This window comes from Pteronotus mesoamericanus, unplaced genomic scaffold (assembly GCF_021234165.1).
Source record: "Pteronotus mesoamericanus isolate MK-2021 breed Mesoamerican mustached bat unplaced genomic scaffold, CSHL_Meso_final scaffold_21, whole genome shotgun sequence".
Classification (NCBI taxonomy): domain Eukaryota; kingdom Metazoa; phylum Chordata; class Mammalia; order Chiroptera; family Mormoopidae; genus Pteronotus; species Pteronotus mesoamericanus.
Genome location: NW_026555310.1, coordinates 8,851,675 through 8,870,850, shown reverse-complemented (window position 1 = coordinate 8,870,850; position 19,176 = coordinate 8,851,675). Strand labels below are relative to the sequence as shown.

Sequence of the window (19,176 nt, the reverse complement as noted above, 5' to 3'; positions counted from 1 at the left end):
TTCCAAACTATAAACATACCACATTTTGTTTGTCAGTGATCATACTGATTGACAGTTGAATGCTTTCTAGAATTTGGTTATTACAAATGATGCTCTTGTGAATATCTTTTACATGCCTTTTTGTGCACGTGTATGAGAATTTCTATAGGTCGATGCTGCCCAATAGTATTTCTACGATGAAAAAAGTATCATTGTTCTATCAAATATAATAGCTACTAGCCACAGAGTGACTGTAGGGTCCTTGAAAGGTCTTTATGAGACTGAGAGACTAAAGTTTAATGTCATTTGAATTATTTTAAGTTTAAATAGCCACAAAGGACTAGCGGCTAAGGTATTGGACAGTGCAGCTCTGCATGATACATGGAAGAGTGCACGCGCCGGTCATGAGGACTGCGCATCTCGGCTTCAGACGCTGCAGAACTGCCCTGCAAAGTGGCTCGGAACTGGGTGTGATGTTCAGTCCCGCTGCTGCCGTGCAAAGTCTTGTTGTTTCACATCCTCCCTAACAATTGGTGTTCTCCTTTTTAATTTGGTCATTTCTTTCAATATGGTCATGGTGGTTTTAATATAAACTTACTTGAGGTTGCCCAGGCAAATTTTCATGTTTATTCGTTGTTTTGGGTTTGCTTTCTTGTGAAATACTTATGTATATCTTCAGCATTTTTCTGTTGGATATTTGGTTTTTGTCTCCTTTTCAAGAGTTTTTAAATATATATATTCTAGTGACTAATCCTTTGTGACTATCTATAATGCCATATATAATCTTTTCCAGTCTGTGGCCTATCCATATATCTCATATAGTAGAATTTAATTATAACTTTATGATATATGCCTTTTGAGTCTATGTGAAACTATCCTGAGGTCAAAAAGCAATGTCCTAAAATTTCTTCATAACTTTATTTTGTTTTTCATAATTATGTCTTTAATCTATGTGGAATTGACTGGTATGAAATAATTATGCATTTTAGTTTTTGTTCTTCCATAACCAATTTCCACAACCCACCTCTTCATTGTAATCACTGAAACATATCACGTATGCTTATGTGCATAGGATGGTTTCTGAGGTCTTAATGCTATTATGTATAATAGCATTATATATAATATATAACATATGTAATGTATAATTCATTATATATTATATAAATATAATTATATTGAATTTATATTTATAATATAATTATATTTTTCAAAATTAGGTCTTTAATTATGAAGTCCTAATTATGTCTTCCATCTAGCTTATTCCTATAAAAACTACTCATTCCTACAGCTTTATACCATTTTGATTTATTGTAGAACAAATCTTCCCTGTCCCCAAATATAACTCTTCAAAATATTCTTGGCCTTTTGCTTTTCTGTGATAGTTTAAGATCATCTTAAAAGAACTTTTTATCTTATTAGAACTACTGGAGAGAATTGACATTTTTATGATAGTCGCCCTGCCCATTTTTTCACTTAGTTGAGTCCTCTTTAATATCAAATCCCTTTGGCCCTCAGTTCTCACCCTCATTGTTACTATCCCAGTCCAAATCCTTATAATCTGGTCTGAAATTCTGCAGGATAAATCTACCTCCTGTTTCCATACTCACCACGCTCCCATCCCTCCCCCAACTCACCTGTCTATTCTCCACACCGGCAAGAGTGATTTTTTTAAACTTTCAATCAGATTATATCAGAGCTACGCTCAAAACTCTCTAAGGACTTCCATCTCACTAAGAATACTAATACAGATCTCTAACCATGGCCTAATTTGGTCACCAGCCACTCCTCTGACCACACCTTCTGTAAGCCTCAGAAGATCTAAGACCTGTCACACAGTTTTCCTCTGCTTGTAATTCCCCGCCTCCAAGTATGCAGATGGCTCACGCCTTCACTTCATTCAAGTATTTTCTTCAGTGTCGTTTTACCTTAGCGAGAACTTCCTGCTCACCTGTTCTAAACTATCACCCCTGTCCTTGTTGTTACCATAACCCAGTTTAATTTTTATTTATAACATTTACCCCCACCTGACATAGCATCTATATATTTGTTAACTTTCTTCCAACCCTCCCACCCGCCATGAGGATATGAACTCCATGAGAAGGCAATACGTGAATGTTTATGCTTTGCACATACTTTATGGACTGTGGTACCTAAATGCTCCTATTCTGCAGGGCTCTGACTGTTGCAGGGAGATTGGTTCATTGTGGAAGCTCTTCACACAGTGTCCAGAACAGTGCATGGCGTATGGTAGGTCTTCAAGAAATATTTGTTCAATGTGGCTTTACGTTTTCTCTGTAAGTCCGTGCATCTCTTTTGATAGACTTATTCCCGGATTTTATTTTGCGTGTATTTTTGTATTTTATTTTGTATGCATTTTGTTTGTATTTTAGAAATTTGTATTTTCTATTTTTCCCCTATTTGTAGTTGTGTTTTTATAAAAGAGAAAAAAATTACTCAAAAATAACCTTGATATCATCTCTACTTCTACATTTAGTCACATGTATATTCCAGTGTTATTTTAAAACACCTAACACTGGAGATAATGGAAAAGCACATTTTGAAGACAATATTTTAGTGGTGACAGTGATATATTATGCCATTTTGTCATTCACAATATAAAAGAATTTGAGAATCTGTCATGCAGACCATCTCTGTGAACAATGATTTGATCCCGGTACAAAGACAAAAGGATTGGAGGAGCCTTCCCAGCCTCCTGGCAAATGTGAGGTATATACAGGAAATTGCAACTCATATTATCCTATTGAAATCTCCCCAAATGCTCCTATTCTTTGTCAATTTAGTTTGCTACAGACCCAGAGCCACTACCACTCAAGTCGTTCCTGCCTTTTTCTACCTGCAGGTCTATTAAGTAAGGGCAATTACTCTGCAAAAAGGTGACACTTCCTTTATGGAAGATATTGAATTCTAGGTCAGAAAACAGTGCATTGTAATGAAAGGTCAGTAAGGACACAGTGAGCCAACCTGACTGTAACGAACCACTGCAGAGGGGGAGCCTCCGGACGCCACAGTGAATAAAGAGCATGCAGAGCGTAAGCATTCACTTACTGCCTTTGGGGATTCTTTGGGCATGAATCTCTCTGAGCTCAATTTTTTATTGTATCACTAACATTCTACATTTAAAAAAATAAAAAAACAAAAAGTCTTGGTTCAGGAAAAAAAGTTGGTTTCATCAATGTTCAGTGGGAGAGCAACTGGACTGGATCCATGAAGATGTTTTGTGGGACCCGCGGACCTTCAGAGGAACTCCTAACTGGGCAGCAGTGTTGAATTTAATAGGTGAGGTAATGCTCGGTGAATCGAGGCTTATTTTTCACTCAGCGTTGTTCAACTGAATAACCTGTGCTACTCCAGTACTCAGGGTATTGATTGTTGTTGTGGAGCTTTGATATACCATTTTTTTTTTAAAGAAAATTATAGGATGTCTCAACTTTGGTTGTGATAACTAAGTTATTAGGAGGATGAACGGGGTTCCATGATATTGCAGTATAATTGAATAAATCTATCATTCTCTTTACCAGTGGAAAAGGCAAAGGGCAAAGCAATATGGTAGTCTTTTGAAAAAGAGATAAATGAAGTGAATTACCATACGTGAATTACCAAAGAATCATACTTAAGTATTAGTGTGCCTTTTTTTAAGATAAGGAAATAAAGGAAATATTATAAAGGCTTTCTACTAAGGGGTCCTCTTAAAAGAACCATGTACCCCCAAATTAAATTCATGCTTCTTAGTTCTCATTTTCCCACAACATTGGCATAATTCAACTACGGCATCCTGCCAATTATCTCCAGAGTAAAAATAGGGTATAAGCCACTTCTTTTTCAAGGAACAAAGTTCTTAAGAAGCAATTGATTACTGTTTGCCAGTATAAATAGTAATTCTCCTGGGAACCTATTATTTATGGGATAAAGTTTGAAGAAAAAAAATCAATCTAAACACATTTATTGCTTTAATGGTCCTTGGAAGAATGTAATCATACATTCTTCTCTTTTCTTCTAAATGTTATGAGAGTTTATTTTCCTTCAACACTCTATGGAAACTAGGTTCTGCAAACCATGAAAGTACTCAGAGCCCTACAAGATCTATAATGCATTCATAACATGCAATTTCAGCTTTACTTCTGCTTTCAAAAAGTGTAAAATATCTAAATGATGAATATATACAAGTATGTGGATGTGAATCATGAATGTTTATGTGTACACACACACACACACACACACACATACTATTTGTTACTCTCCTCATAGAAGTAAAACATATGTTTTTCAGGAATACTTAATATAAAATTCCAAACCTACATAAGAAAAAAATCAGGCGGAAAAAAACTTCAAATTAATATCCTATTGGAGGGTATTGCTATTTACCATAGTAAATAATTGCTAATAAAAATAAACCTTATACTCTGCTGAAATTTTAAATATAAAAAGGCTGCAGAAAATAACATTTATGATGTTTAAGGAATAAAGAGATACTTGAATTCACACATTCAATGAATATTATACATGCTAAAGTATTAAGACATTTATAAATGATCTTTCAGCTCAGCTTGTGCTAGGTTGTTTCCGCAGTAATGTGAAGGGGGAATTAAAACCCCCTTTACCATTTCTGTTGCTTGTGCTGGTCCTATCCTATGCATTTTCATTTTTTTCTTTAAAGAAAAAATTCTCTAGGTAACTAAATTTAATTTGATAATGTGTTTATTTCCTTTCACTTTAGAACAAAACATATAAATAGGGCAATATTAGATTAACCACCTCTGTTGGGTATCCTCCTGAGATTCTAGTGCATCAGAAATTTAACATGTAATATCCTAGAACCTCCTAACATTGGAATTCTTTCAAATTTTCTACCCAAATGTGAAGGACCAATCCTGGAAAGACAGTCGCAACCCTCACACCCTCCCCTGCTATGTGTATCAGTTAGAGTCCCAGCAGGAAGCAGACGGCACATTCAAGGTGGCTACCTAAAGAGGGTTTAACAACAGGGCTGTTTATAAAGATGTGACAGAAAATAAGGAAAACAACAAGAAATAGAGTAGGTTCCTCCTGAGGACAAAACCATCAGACTTGCTTCCATCCCTAAGCCAAAAGAAGCAAATAAAAGTTATTAGAACTCAGAGAGTGTAGCTGAACCTTAAAAGGTCACCTGTCAGGAGACGAAGCCTTCCGTAAGGTGACACACTTAGTCATGATAGCGACCTGGCAGGAAGACAGCCTATAGAATAAACACCCCAACTTTACCTCCTTCTGATACCTTGCCAGTGGTCTCCACTGGTCAAACCAAACCAGAATCCAGAGGAAAAAGAACCCATTAAGAGGGTCTATATAGATCAGCCCCCACGATGCGGTGCAGGGGAGAAAATGTGACGGGAAAGGCAGAATAAAGGTATTCATCACAGTCCCCACTTAGGCACATAATTTAGTGAAAATCACCTTTCCATTTGAAAATAGCATGGTGGGAGTTTCATCAGCAGAACTAGTTGTATGTTAAAGCATCTGTGGGAAAAAGGAACACATTAAACAAGACACTTGGACATGTTATAAGGTAAGAGAAATATTTATTTACTTTTGCACAAGAACGAGCTTATACTAAACAGATTCAACCAAATAATATCAAGTGCAGTAAAACAATGAAATAGGGATGACTTCTCCTGTTAGAAAATATTAAGTAACCATGCCTGTGCATTATTTTTTATCATGACAATAACTTGTGTCAGGTTTCTTTTCAGAGTGTATACTGTACATAACACATAGCTTCTTTGCTTTGCTTCTGAAAATAGAACTCATTCACTGCCTTACATTTTATTCTTTGCAGTGAGGAACCTAGCTGATTCGTGAAGCTTCGGATCTAGGGGAAAATTTTCTGCACCAGTGAAGCTTGAGGCTTTCGAAGCTCTGATGGGTGCAGGCTCCATATCCACGGGTCAGGGTGGCACGATGTGGACGCCGCACCCAGCCTTCCCCACGGTGACGTCGGACACAGCGGCGGCAGAGTTCTGGTCTACTTTGCCTCAAGAATTTTCCTCTTTTGATTTTCTCAAGCTCCATACATTTCCTAATTGAAAGTTCACTCAGCTATTAACAAAGCTGCACGTAGCTGCCTACAAAATCACCCACTTTAAGTTTTAACTTTTTAATTTTATTTTTTGGTCTTTTTCATGAAAGAACATTCTTTAAACAGAAATCTCCCGTGAGACAGTTAACTTCACAGTTCCTGAAGGCACTGTGGATCCACTGAGCAACAGATGTGGCCATTCTGGAAAAAAAGGAGGGGGTAGAGAAAAGCACAGTATGAATTTTTTAAGCCATTAGTAAATATTCACACTTATTGATTCGTACGCACAAACCTAACTGTATGGTTTATTTATTATTTCTGCACCATTGGAAGTTCAATGGCCCAATCATTTTTCATGTTGTACTACTGCAGAACTAATTATGTTCAGTTATTTGTGACAAATTATAGGCTAGCTTTATTCACCCCATGGCATCTTCTTAGATCACATTTGCCCTTTTATTTATTTATTCATGAAGTAGGTTTGGGGTATATTGAGCCCTAGATATACTGACCAATAAAGAACACATGGTCACTGCCCTCACAGGGCAGGGCTTACAGGTTTTGGAGTGGCGAGAAAACTAGTATGCACCAAGCAACATACAATAAAAAATTATGAGAAGTGCTGGAAAAGCCTGGCTCCTTAGATTGGGTAGTGAGCGGAGACTTCTCTGTAAAAGTGACATTTCAACCAAGACTTCAAGACATGTAAGCAAAAAAGTACACCGAAAGTACATGGACTAGAATGAGTAAAGGCTGTGAAGTGAAGAGTTCTGTGCAGTGAAGAAACTGAAAAAGCTCTGGATGAGTATTTTAATTGGTGAAGAAAACAGTGTAGAAATGAAGTAGGAAAAAAACAGGCAAGGAAGGGCCAAATATGAATAATTAGTTTTTATAAGAAAAACACAAAAATAATACGAGGGGAGACCCCCTAAAAACTGGGATTATCTTCTGGAGGATGGACCCCTTGTAGTACAGGCTTCTGCCGCTAGATGAGTGTTCTAGAAACCCATCTGTATCAATATAACAGCTGATGTTTTTTTGTGAGAGGCTGTGTTCAAATTCAGTGAATTTTTCTTTTGAAGACTCTCTCAGTGCGTTTGCCCATTTCACGATGGGTAATTTATGCCTGCACCGGCCCACACTGTGCTAAGCGTTGGGCAGTTTTTGACCAAAATGACAAGACTGCCCCCCTCCCCGCTGCACCCCACCCTCCCTATTCACTTGATCTTGCCCGGAGTGACTTTTTTTTTGTTTCCCTGGATGAGACAAGCCCTCAAAGGGAAATGTTTTGCTAGTGTGGGAGAGATGAAACAAAAATGGCAAAAGCACTAAGGCATCAAAATCCACGAGTTCAAAACACGTTTTGAGCAGTGGAAGAAATGTCTCAATAGGAGTATTGCATCAAATGAAGAGTGCTTTGAAGGTGACTGAAGTTTAAGCATGTGAGAATACATATTTTTTTTTATAAATAAATTCCTTTTTTTGGGTCCCCTGTCATATAGAGTACTACAAAAAATAAAAAATTTCATATCTAATTTATTTTCAGTTTACTTAAAAATTTTTCAACTACAGTTTGCAAATAAATATTATATTAGTTTCAGGTGTACAATGCAGTGTTTAGACATTATATCACTTACAAGGTGATCATTTTGATAAATCTCATACGCACCTGGCACCATACATAGTCATTAGAATATTACTGACTATAATCCCTGTGCTGTACTTTACTTCCCCATGACTATTTTGTAACCACCAGTTTGTACTTCTTAATCCTTTCACTTTTTTCACCCAGCCCCCTCACTCCCTCCCATCTGGCAACTATTAATTTGTCCTATGTATCTATGATTCTGTTTTTATTTTGTTTGTTTACTTTGTTTTTTAGATTCCACATATAAGGGAAATCACATGGTAATTGTCTTTCTCTATCTGATATATTTCATTTAGCATAATACCCTCTAGGTCCATCCATGTGGTTGCAGATGGTAACATTTCATTCTTTTATATGGCCATCAACAGACAAGAGGATAAAAAAGTTGTGGTACATATACACAATGGTATCATATCTTATTCTTTGAATTCCTTGCACACTTGCTTTCTTCAACTAGCTAACAAATAATAATGATGATTAATACTGTTACTTCAGTTGTAAGATGATAATATCCCTCTACTACATGAGTACATACTCTCAGACACTTTTTCAGGCACTTTAAATACATTATCACAGTATTCCCAGTAGGTTCACTATTAATAGTCAAACTTTTTAGATTCAGAAACTAAAGTTTAGAAAGCTTAAATGTGTCCAAAATCACAAAGCTAATGAATGGTACATTTGAGATTAAAAATCAGGTTAGTCTGATTCTAAAATTCATCTTCTATTTGGTATTTTATTCCAATAATTGACTTTAGATCATTGAAAATGTATTATATTTTAATATAATAAAGTCCAAAGTGTCTGTTCCTATAAAATAAAACATAAAAAAGAAAAGATTTTGATACTTTAGGTTTGTCAAAGCACACCAAATGAGGGAAAAAATCTAGTCTATATCCAGGATTATCCATTTCACCTAATCTGCTTCCTTTATAAATTGTTTTTAAATTTTTCATTGTCTTTTTTTCATTACCATTTAGTCCCCTTAAACCCTACCCTCTGCAATCACCACACTGTTGTCCAAGTCCACGAGTGCTTTTTCCTTATTGCTCGACCCCTTCACCCCTTAACCCCCCACCCCCCTTTTAGCTGTCATCCTGCTCTCTAGGAGTCTGTTAGTAAGCAGAACCTTTATTCTCACAGCAAGAAAGTCTCAGCCATCTCTTGGATCTCAGGTGGCATTATAAAGCTTTGTCATCATGCTCAGAGCAGAGATTTTTTGTCCACAACCTGGTTACATGCTCTTTCATAATCCACTGACCAATGAAATGAGGGTGTTCCAGTGCCTGAGAGCATCAGTTCTAAAATTGTATGGCTTTTGAGCATAAAGAGAGGGAATTTTGGGAGCCTTTTGCCACTGAGCATGTCAAACTAGCGGTAGAATCCTATGCGAAAGAAATCATTAGTATGGTTGTCGTAAGCATGTTTTTAGAAAGGGGCTGTATACACTTTGTTATTTTGTTATTTTCTAAAATCTTCCAGGAAAGTTTATCTCATTCTATATTAATATATTCTGCTATAAGAAGATACTCAACAAACCATATGGTTCATACATAAAAGGTAATAAGGATTCTAATAAAATATTCATTGAGGTTCTGGTTTCAGTAATGGCATAGTTGTTTATAGAAGACTAACCATTCTACAGATAACTGTAAAGTCTAGACAAAATATAAAAAGAACTATTTGAAGCAATGAAGAGTGACAAAAAGCAGGCAGATACAGCGAGGTTTCAATCATTGAAAGAAGGGAAATGTACTGTGTGAGATTTATTTTTATGTGGCATTTCCCCTTAAGGCACTCCCTAGACTGTATGGCTTAGGATAACTAATTCAAGCAGAAATCCACAATCTGATAGGCTTCTGCTATCAGGGAATGTTTAGGGCTGTTTGAGTAGCTGGAAATTTAAGGGGAAATATCTAGAGAGGAGAAAGTGAGTCAGCCTATAAACTTCCCTCAAACCTCTGGTGATTTGAATTGCAGAGAAGACTAAACAGTCACAGATTCAAGGTTGAAAGACCTGAGCAGAAATTTCACGAGCTACTCACTGAGTGTAGTGGTGTTTACAAATCTGTGTCCTGCCAAGCTGGAAGGACTGAGGAGCATGGCAGACTTTCCAATGTAAGCCCAAAAGGGCCATGGTTAGGAGCAAAACAATGTCTCAAGATTAGAGATTCAACATAGACCAAGGGTAAATCTGGATTAGACCCACCTATGCAGCGGAAAGCCACTTCTTAAATGCAAGGTGACTGGCCAGTAGCGTGGCAACCTGCTGTAACGAAATAGTCTTCAGAGGAAGCGAATAGAACATAGGCTCTATGCCATAGATCATCCATGATCTCCAATGAACCATAACAATTATGAGATATGTAAAGAAAAAAAAGGCAGGAAAAGGGGCTGCTAATCAAGGGCAAAAAAAGTAGTAAATAGAAATGACTCAAAGATAATCCAGATGGTGCAATTAGCAGATGAAGACTGGAAAGTATCTATTATAAATATGTTTGAAGATGCAAATAAAGATGGTTACAATGAAAAAAATATGGTAAATCTCAGCAAAGAAATGAAACTATGGACAGAATTATATGGAAATTTCTAAACTTCAAAGTGCCATGTCTGGATGGATTTAACAGGATTGAGGTGACAAAAGAAACAGTCATCAAATTTGAAGACAAAAACAATAGAAATTATCCAATCCTTAAAACAAAGAGAAAATATTGAAATAAAAATAGAGTGCCAGTGATCCTTAGGATAGTATTATTGTATACAATATATGTAGTTGGAGTCCCAGGAGAATAAAAAGGAGAAAATGTGGCAGGCAAAAGTTTTGAAGAAACAATGGCTAGAGTTTTCTCTAATTTGGAGAAAGAACATCAATTCGGATACTGAAAAAGTCCAGAAAACACCAAAGAGAATAAATACCAAACCAAAAAAAAAAAATCACACCTAAATGGATCATAGTCAGACTTCTAAAATCCAAAGGTAGGGAGAAAACTGTGAAAGGAGATAGAGACAAAAGAAAGAAGTATCGCATACTGGGAAAAAAAATACAAATGATAGCTGAAGGCTTGTCATAAAATACGGAGACTAGAAAACAATCGAGTATCACCTTTAAAGTGCTGGGAACAAACTGTCAACCCTGGAGTCTAAATTTAGCAAAAATATCTTCAAAATAAAACCATTTTTAAATAAGTGTAAGTTGAGAGAATTTGTTATCAGTATCTGTAATATGGAAAAATGCTAAAGAAGGCGGTTCAAGCTAAAGGGAAATGATATCAGATGGAGCCTCATAGGTGAGAAGAAATTAAAAGCACCAGAAATGGTAAATATGTGAATATATAGAAAATATAGTAAAATTTCCCCCTTAATTTCACTAAATGTTATTTGATCGTTTAAAGCAAAAATACTAACATGGAATTTTAGAGTTTACAGTGTACATAATTATAAGCCCACAGGGATAGAATTATAATATTCCGAAGTTCTTACATTTTATATGATGTAGTATAATATTAAATCTTATTATATTATAATAAATTAATAATATATTATAATTCCTAGACCAACATCTAAAATAATATAGGTAAAGTTAAAAAACCAAAAGAATGATTAAGATTGAATAATATAAAAATGGAAATAAACAAAAAGAAGGGAGGAATGGATGAACAGGAGTATAAAACATAGATGGGATAAATAGAAAACAAACAGTAAAATGGTGACCCTAAATGCACCAATGTCAAAAATAACATCAAATGTAAATAGACCAGCACTGACTGGTGTCTCTCAGTGGGCTGGGTATCATCCTGTAAACCAAAAGGTCACTGGTTCGATTCCTCGTCAGAGCACATCCCTGGGTTATGGGCCAAGTCCCTGGTTGGGGTGCAAGAGGCAACTGATTGATGTGTCTCTCACATGTCAATGTTTTTCTCACTATCTTTCTCCCTCCTCTCTCCCCCCCTTCCCTTCTCTCTAAAAGTAAATAAGTAAATAAAATCTTAAAAAATGTAAATACACTAAACACTTAAAAAAATTAGATTGTCACACTGGATAAAAAGTAAGAATTAATTCTGTTATACATCATCTACAAAAATGCACTTACAATAAAACCATAGTTAGGTTGAAAATGGATGGCTCAAAACAATATACTGTGTGTCTAAATGAATACTCAACAAAATTGAGTTCAAGCCTAACAGCCTTGCCAGAGCTAGGGGACATTACACAATGATAAAATAGTCAATTCACCAGAAGACATAAAAGACTACATACTGTGTGAATCCATTTATATGAAATTTAACCTAGGCACAATAAGTCTATTAGAATGAAATCAAATTGAGGTTCCCTATGGGAAGTACGAATTGCATGGAAGGGAACATAAACGTACTTGACAGAGTATTGGAAGTATTCTATACTTTGACTTATTAAACTTATCAAATTATAAACATAATAATTGTGTGTTTTGCTGTAATAAATATTACCTTGATAAAAACTAAAATAAAAAGTGATCTCCTAAAACTTAGTCTGACTAAAATTAGTAACCACCTACTGTCATAACTAATTATAAAGACTACTTATTTTTACATAGCAACACAAGAAATTTCCTTAACACCTTGTTATTTCTGGCTATTATTTACTATTAAAGATGTCACTGTCACTCTTGTCATGCTAAACTCTAATGATCAAGATTAGAAGACAGTCTCTTTTCAATTTTAAGTAAGATATATAGTATACATACAAGTATAATGTATAATACATTTAAATATTTTATAGTAAATATGTTCATTATTTATTTATTAATTCAAAATTTATTATATTATTAATATATTAATTCATCTGTCATAAATTATATAGATTATAGTTATTAGTATATATAATGTATATCTATACAATATGCATATAGAAATAGCCTACATCTAAATAATTGATATACATTTTACAATCTCACAACTAAATATTTTAGTATAGCTTCTTAAAATTCATTTTTATATTCTTTTATTTTCAGTCTTCTTGCAATCAAAGTACATATGTAACACACATATTTCAACTTAATTTTCATAGTATTGTTAGTACTCCAATGGCTGAATAATATAATCATATAATTATATAGGATATATAATTATAATAAATATATTGTATCATACAGAGTTATTATAATTTATTTAACCATTTTTCTCTTGAATATGTTGGTTTCCTCCTTGATTCTACAAGACAGATAACGTTGAGGTGAATATTGTCATGCATATAGCTTGTTGCATATTTTAGATTATTTCTTTACTTTGGATTCTCAAAACTGGGATTAATACATCAAAGGATATTTGTGTGGGAACAGGGAGTTGGCATGGAGGTGTATGTGTGGGCTGTTGACATTTTTTTTCAATGTCCCTAACTGCATAAAAATTACAATTTCAGTACATCTCTGTCAGTACTGGAAAATACTGCGAAGTATATATTTTTTACTATAGTATAGGAAAATGATTCGTTATTTTAGTTTATATTTATTTCAACTATTTAAAGGTTGAAAATTTTCTTTTTGAATAGCTATATTTTTAATGAATTGCTTATTCCTCTATTGATGATTTCTTTATTGGGAAATAAGTGTTTTTATTAATTTTTATCTATTGCAATACTTAATAAATAAATCATATCTGCTGAAAATATTATTCTAGTCTCTAGTTTTGACTTTCTGTTTTGGTAATTTTATCTATAGAAGCCCTAACTTTTCTTTGAGGTATATTTTACCACTTCTAAGTTAGGAGAGGACTTTCCCTTCTAGAATTTTGATAAATATTTAATCACATTTTCTTTGTTTTGATTTCAACATTTATTAATTTTTTCATATGGAAAATTACTCTCCTTAAATTGTTTCCCAGTCATTCAAATAATTATAGAATACTCATTTCTTTTTCTATTGATTTGCAAAGTTCTCCTAATCATCTACTACAGTCTTCATTATCACATTGCTTATTTATGGGATATCTGTTTCCACAGGTAGCTCTAGTTACCTATTCTAATGTTAGTATTGAGGTCCACTTTCAAAGCTTTAAGTTTGTTGTTTCAGACAGATGAAGGTAACATTTAGGAAGTTAGAGGCCTCATCCTTATAAAACTCTAATTTTTTCTGTATCTCAGTTATTTCAATATTACACCTAGATTCTTCCCAGGAGTTAAAAATACGCTCCTTCCCCAGGTTTACAATTTCCAAAGTGTTCTGATTACTGTTTATTTATCAAAGGATAAAGACGCTTTAATCCCTCCTTTCTCCTTATTTCTCAACCAGATACACCCTCTTTTGTTCGGAGCTCAAAGCATAATTGTCTGGAAGCACTCTGACCCATCAGTGATGGGTGTCTGTTGGATTTAGGAAAGGCAACCTTAGTAATTTATTTTTGACTCAAGAGTCTAACTTCTGATTGGAGGAAGCATTTTTTTTTTAACCTAAGCAAATTAAATTTGAAGACATCTTTAAAAAAAGAATGAAAAAATCTTACCCTATGCCACGCAGCTAACTCCTAATTCCTCAGACCTGTCCAATGTCACTTTCTCAAAAACTAACTGATCCATGTGTTATATGGCCTCCTAGTACAGTGCTCCTTTCCTTGAGAGCATCCACGACAGTTTGTGATGTCTTTATCTGTTTCATGACTTAATTAATGTCTATTTATTCCACTACCAACAATAACAGTCAATATTTATTGAGTGTTTACTCTGATTCCAGACACTGCATTCTTTACCTCTAGACCGGCCCTGTCCAATAGATCATTGTGTGATGATAGAAATGTTATCTATATGTGCTGTTTAATTAATGACAGCCACTAGCCACATATGACTCTTTAGCAGTTGAAATGTGCCTAGATGACTGAGAAATTAAATTTTAATTTTATTTAATTTTAATTAAGTTAAATAGCCACATGTGGCTACTGACTACTGTATTGGACAGCACAGCTAGGCAATAATTTCCAGGAATGATCATGTCTGTTTTTGCTTATCATTATACCCCTGCTACTAGCACAATGTCCCGCACAATTTGTTATTATTGACTAAAATGATCACCTAGAGAGGGGTAGGACAGAAAGGTAAGTAAAAATGGTGCTCTGAAAGCACCAAATTATGAAGAATGCTCACCTCCAATGCAATATCTGGAGCCTATTTTGAATACATTTTATTTTTAAAATAACACAAAATAAACATAATAAAAATAAACATGGGAGATAAATTTGGTAAAATTGAGTATATTTTTACAACTCACATTTAATAAGAAGGGAAAAGGAAGACAGCATTAAATTTGGGTTGGCCAAAAAGTTCATTTAGTTTTTGCTGTATGATGGTGCTAGTAGTGCTTTGCAGTCTTTATTTTTTAATTTAATTAACTTTATTTTTTTAATTATGTTTTATTGATTATGCTATTATAGTTGTCCTGATTTTTTCCCCTTTGTCCCTGTTTACCCAGCACGCCCCACTCCCTCAGGGAATCCCCCACCACTGTTCACGGCCATGGGCCATGCGCCCAAGTTCTTTGGCTGCTCCATTCCCGATGCCGTACTTTACATCCCCATGGCTGTTCTGCGACTGCCTCTTCATACTTAATCCCGTCACCTCTTCACCTCTTCACCCATTCATCCATACCCTGCTCCCCTCTGGCAACCATCAAAACACTCTCCATATCCATGATTCTGTCTCTGTTCTTCTTGTTTGCTTACTTTGTTTTTTAGATTCAATTTATTTATGAATATGTATTTATTGACACTTTATTGTTCATAGTTTTGATCTTCTTCTTTTTATTAATTAAGTTCCTTTAACATTTTATAAAATAATGGTTTGGTGATGATGAACTCATTTACTTTTTCTTGTATGGGAGGCTCTTTATCTGCCCTTCGATTCTAAATGATAGCTTTCCTGGATAGAGCAATCTTGGCTGAAGGTCCCTGCTTTTCATGACTGAATATTTCTTGACAATCCCTTCTAGGCTGCAAAGTTTCTTTTGAGAAATCAGCCGGAAGTTTTATGGGTACTCCCTTGTAGGTAACTAACTTCTTTTCTCTTGCTGCTTTTAAGATTCTCTCTTTACCTTTAACCTTTGGCATTTTAATTATGGTGTGCCTTGGTGTGGACCTCTTTGCATCCATCTTGTTTGGGACTCTGTGCTTCCTGGACTTGCATGTCTATTTCCTTCACCAAATTAGGGAAGTTTTCTTTCATTATTTTTTGAAATAGATTTCCAATTTCTTTCTCTTTCTCTTTTCTTTCTGGCACCCCTATGAGGTGAATGTTGGAATGATTGAAGTCCCAGAGGCTCCTTATCCTGTCCTCATTTTTTTAAATTTTTTTCTTTGTTGTTCTGATTGGTTGTTTCTTCTTCCATATGTTACAAATCATTGATGTGATTCTCAGCTTCATCCACCCTATTATTGTTTCCTTGTAAATTGTTCCTTATTTCAATCAGTGTAGCCATTTCAGACTAGATCTTTTTAATGCTGTTGAGGTCCTGATTAAGTTCCTTGAGCATCCTTATAACTAGTGTTTTGAACTCTGCATCTGATAGATTGCTTATCTCCATTTCTTTTAGCTTTTTCTAGAGTTTTGATCCATTCTTTTATTTGGGCCATGTTTCTTTGTCTCCTCATTTTGGCAACCTCCCTGTATTTGTTTCTATATATTAGGTAAAGCTGCTTTGACTCCATGTCTTGGTAGTATGGCCTAATGTAGTAGGTGTCCTGTAGGGTCCAGTGGCACAGCCTCCACTTGTAGTTCAACCTTGATTACTGTTGGCAGGTCAATGGGAGGAATTTATCGAGGCCAGTCAGCTGTAAGGATTGGCTGTGACTACTGACCACAACCCTCTTTCCTCCATGGAGGATCAGCTGTGCAGGGACAGGTTTGTGGTGCTCTGATGGTGGTGGTATAGCTGCCCACTGGGTGTGCAGGCTCTGGGGTTTCCTGGGTGTTGCAGTCCAAGGTTAGCCGCTACCTATGTTTTGCTTGGGGCCACCCTGCCTGGGCTATAAAGCAATCTGAGATGGCTGCTACTTGTGCTGGGCTTGGAGATTCCCAGGTGAACCCAAGCTATGAATCTAAGCTGGCTGCTGCTCGTGCCTGGCCTGGGGCTCACTGAGCCCCAGCTGTTGCTCGTTTGATAGGACTTAGGGAGTTGTGAAGCATGAGCCAAGATCAGCCATTCATATAGAAAAATAGCTTGGGTAGGCCTGTAAGTTAATTCTGGAGGAGTCTCTGGGAATCTCCTAGATGGGTCAAAAAGTGTTAGCCAGGCTGATGGAGTCTCAGACATGGCACCAGCTTTTTGGTTCTGTCAGGGGAGGATTCAGAAAAGGGACAATGACCTCTGTGTGCCTTGATGCAAGATAATTCAGTTTCTCCCTGTATACCACTGGTGTCTTTCAAGCTGCTATCTGGTGCTTGAGCTCAGAGAGAGTGAACCTGAGTAGGTGAGTCCATGTGGGGGTGCTCTTTAAGAGGAACTGCTTGGGGCTCCAGAATTTTCTTCCACTGACTCAATCCCTGCCTGCTTTTGCAGCCAGCAGTTGTGGAGACTCACCTTCCTTACACTGGAACCCTGGGCTGGGGGGCCTGGTGTGGGACTAGGACTCTTCGCTCCTGAGCTCTCTCTCCTGAATTTTTATCCGTCATGTATGGATGTGGGATGAGCCTGTTTTGTGTTTGCGTCCTTTCTTCCAGTCTGGATAGGTGTGATTTCTTTAATCCTGTAGTTGTCAGACTTCCACTCAACTCGATTTCTTATGGTTCTGAGTGACAGTTGTTCTACATTTTAGATGCAATTTTGATGTGGTTGTGGGAGGAGGCAAGCCATGCCTGCCTACCCCACCATCGTGACCAGAAGTCTGCTTAATTGTCTTTAACTTCATTCAAAACACTTTTGTTACATTGTAGTCAGCTTTCATATCAGTGGGCATTGAAAAAAACTTATCAAAATTGGTGAATTTTTGTGCTGCCATTTTAATAGTGAAAATAGAAGAAAAATACACATTTTTGGTATATTATGCTTTATTATTATTTCAAGAAAGGTAAAAATGCAATTGAAATGAAGAAAAAGATTTGTGCAGTGTGTGGAGAAGGTGCTGTGACTAATCAAACGTGTCACAAGTGGTTTGCAAAGTTTCTTGGTACTATTGACATTTTGGCGAAATAATTCTTTGCTGTGCAGCTGTCTTATCATTGGAAGATGTTTAGCAGCACCCCTGGCCTCTACCCACTAGAAGCAAATAGTGGGAGATAGCTGGCATATTCAAAATATCCAAGTCAATACAGTTATTTCTGAAAATGAAAAATGTGTCTTTTATTTTATGGATAACTCTAAACGGACTTTTTCGCCAACCCAATAGTAACTTCTGAGAATTAGCACTTATCTGACAAAAAATTAATTTAATGCCAAAATACACTTTTTGGAATACAATCCTAACATAAGCCAAATAATCCTAGTAGTTGTTTAATGACAAGCTTATTCATGCTATTTACCCCAGAAAACACTCTGATGTTTTCCTGCCTATTGCTGAAAGCATTTTTCTTGTTGGAAGTATCTGGCTGAGCCATATTTGGTGGGTTTTTCATTCCACTACCTAGTATATATTTTTGTTGTCACTGCTCAGAACAATAATCTAACAAATTAAAAGTATAATGGGACTCAATTCTATTTGGCAATTAATGTCAAAAATATTTCCCTATTGGCCATTAATAGTGACCAATAGGGAAATACTTTCTGACATTCATATCTGAAGTTTCTAGATATGAACAGTTAAATGTACTCATATTAATATATATTAAAACAACACTGCATATATATTATGGTAACTTTTTTAATAGTAGTAACTTTCAAATTTGTCAATGTATTTTCAGAAAACAGCATTAAATGTTCACTCAAACAATTTTGCTCGATTGATAAATTGCATTATTAAGAGAGCTAGAAATTTTGGTTTGAAACAGATAATAGCATCTCAAGGCTTAAAGCATTTCATATTGCCCTGTTACATGAAGACACTCCAGTAAGGATCTGTACTAAGTGAATCTGAATTAAGTTGCTCTATGGAAAATTATTTTTAAACGAAAAAGTTCACTTAAAAACCAGAGTACTTACACATATCTGGCTGTGCTATGCTAGGAAAAATCTGACATCTTTGCTTTCTTGTTGTTGTTATGCGTTCCAAATTTTTTACTTAGTTTTAAAACATTATCAAATGTTTGTAAAAACAAAAATCAAAGAAGAATGCTTTCAACTTTGTCACTACCTATGAGCACCGTGTCTACATTATCTGTATTTTTGTTCTCGTTGAAGAGGCACAATGCTGTCTAATAAGAGGAAAAATCTTTATAATGATTTTTGTCCAACTGCAAGACGAAAATATGGTTAATAACAGGTCTTAAAATTTTCAGCTCAATGACTGATCACAACAAACCAAGAAATATGCCCATTTTTGCCTTATTGATTTCCACTTTGGAAAATGTAATATATCTACTTCAT

At 35.5% G+C, this 19,176-nt stretch overlaps 1 protein-coding gene across 1 annotated transcript in view; it reads right to left on the bottom strand.

The window, feature by feature from the left end:
- Window positions 1-5,535: 5,535 nt before the first annotated feature.
- The window catches only part of NELL2 (neural EGFL like 2), a 278,812-nt gene continuing 265,171 nt past the window's right edge, over window positions 5,536-19,176 (bottom strand). Inside the window, exon 21 of the mRNA XM_054591209.1 lies at window positions 5,536-6,253. Coding sequence (XP_054447184.1) covers window positions 6,203-6,253 — 51 coding nt within the window. The 3' untranslated portion in view covers window positions 5,536-6,202. The remainder of the gene's footprint in view (window positions 6,254-19,176) is intronic.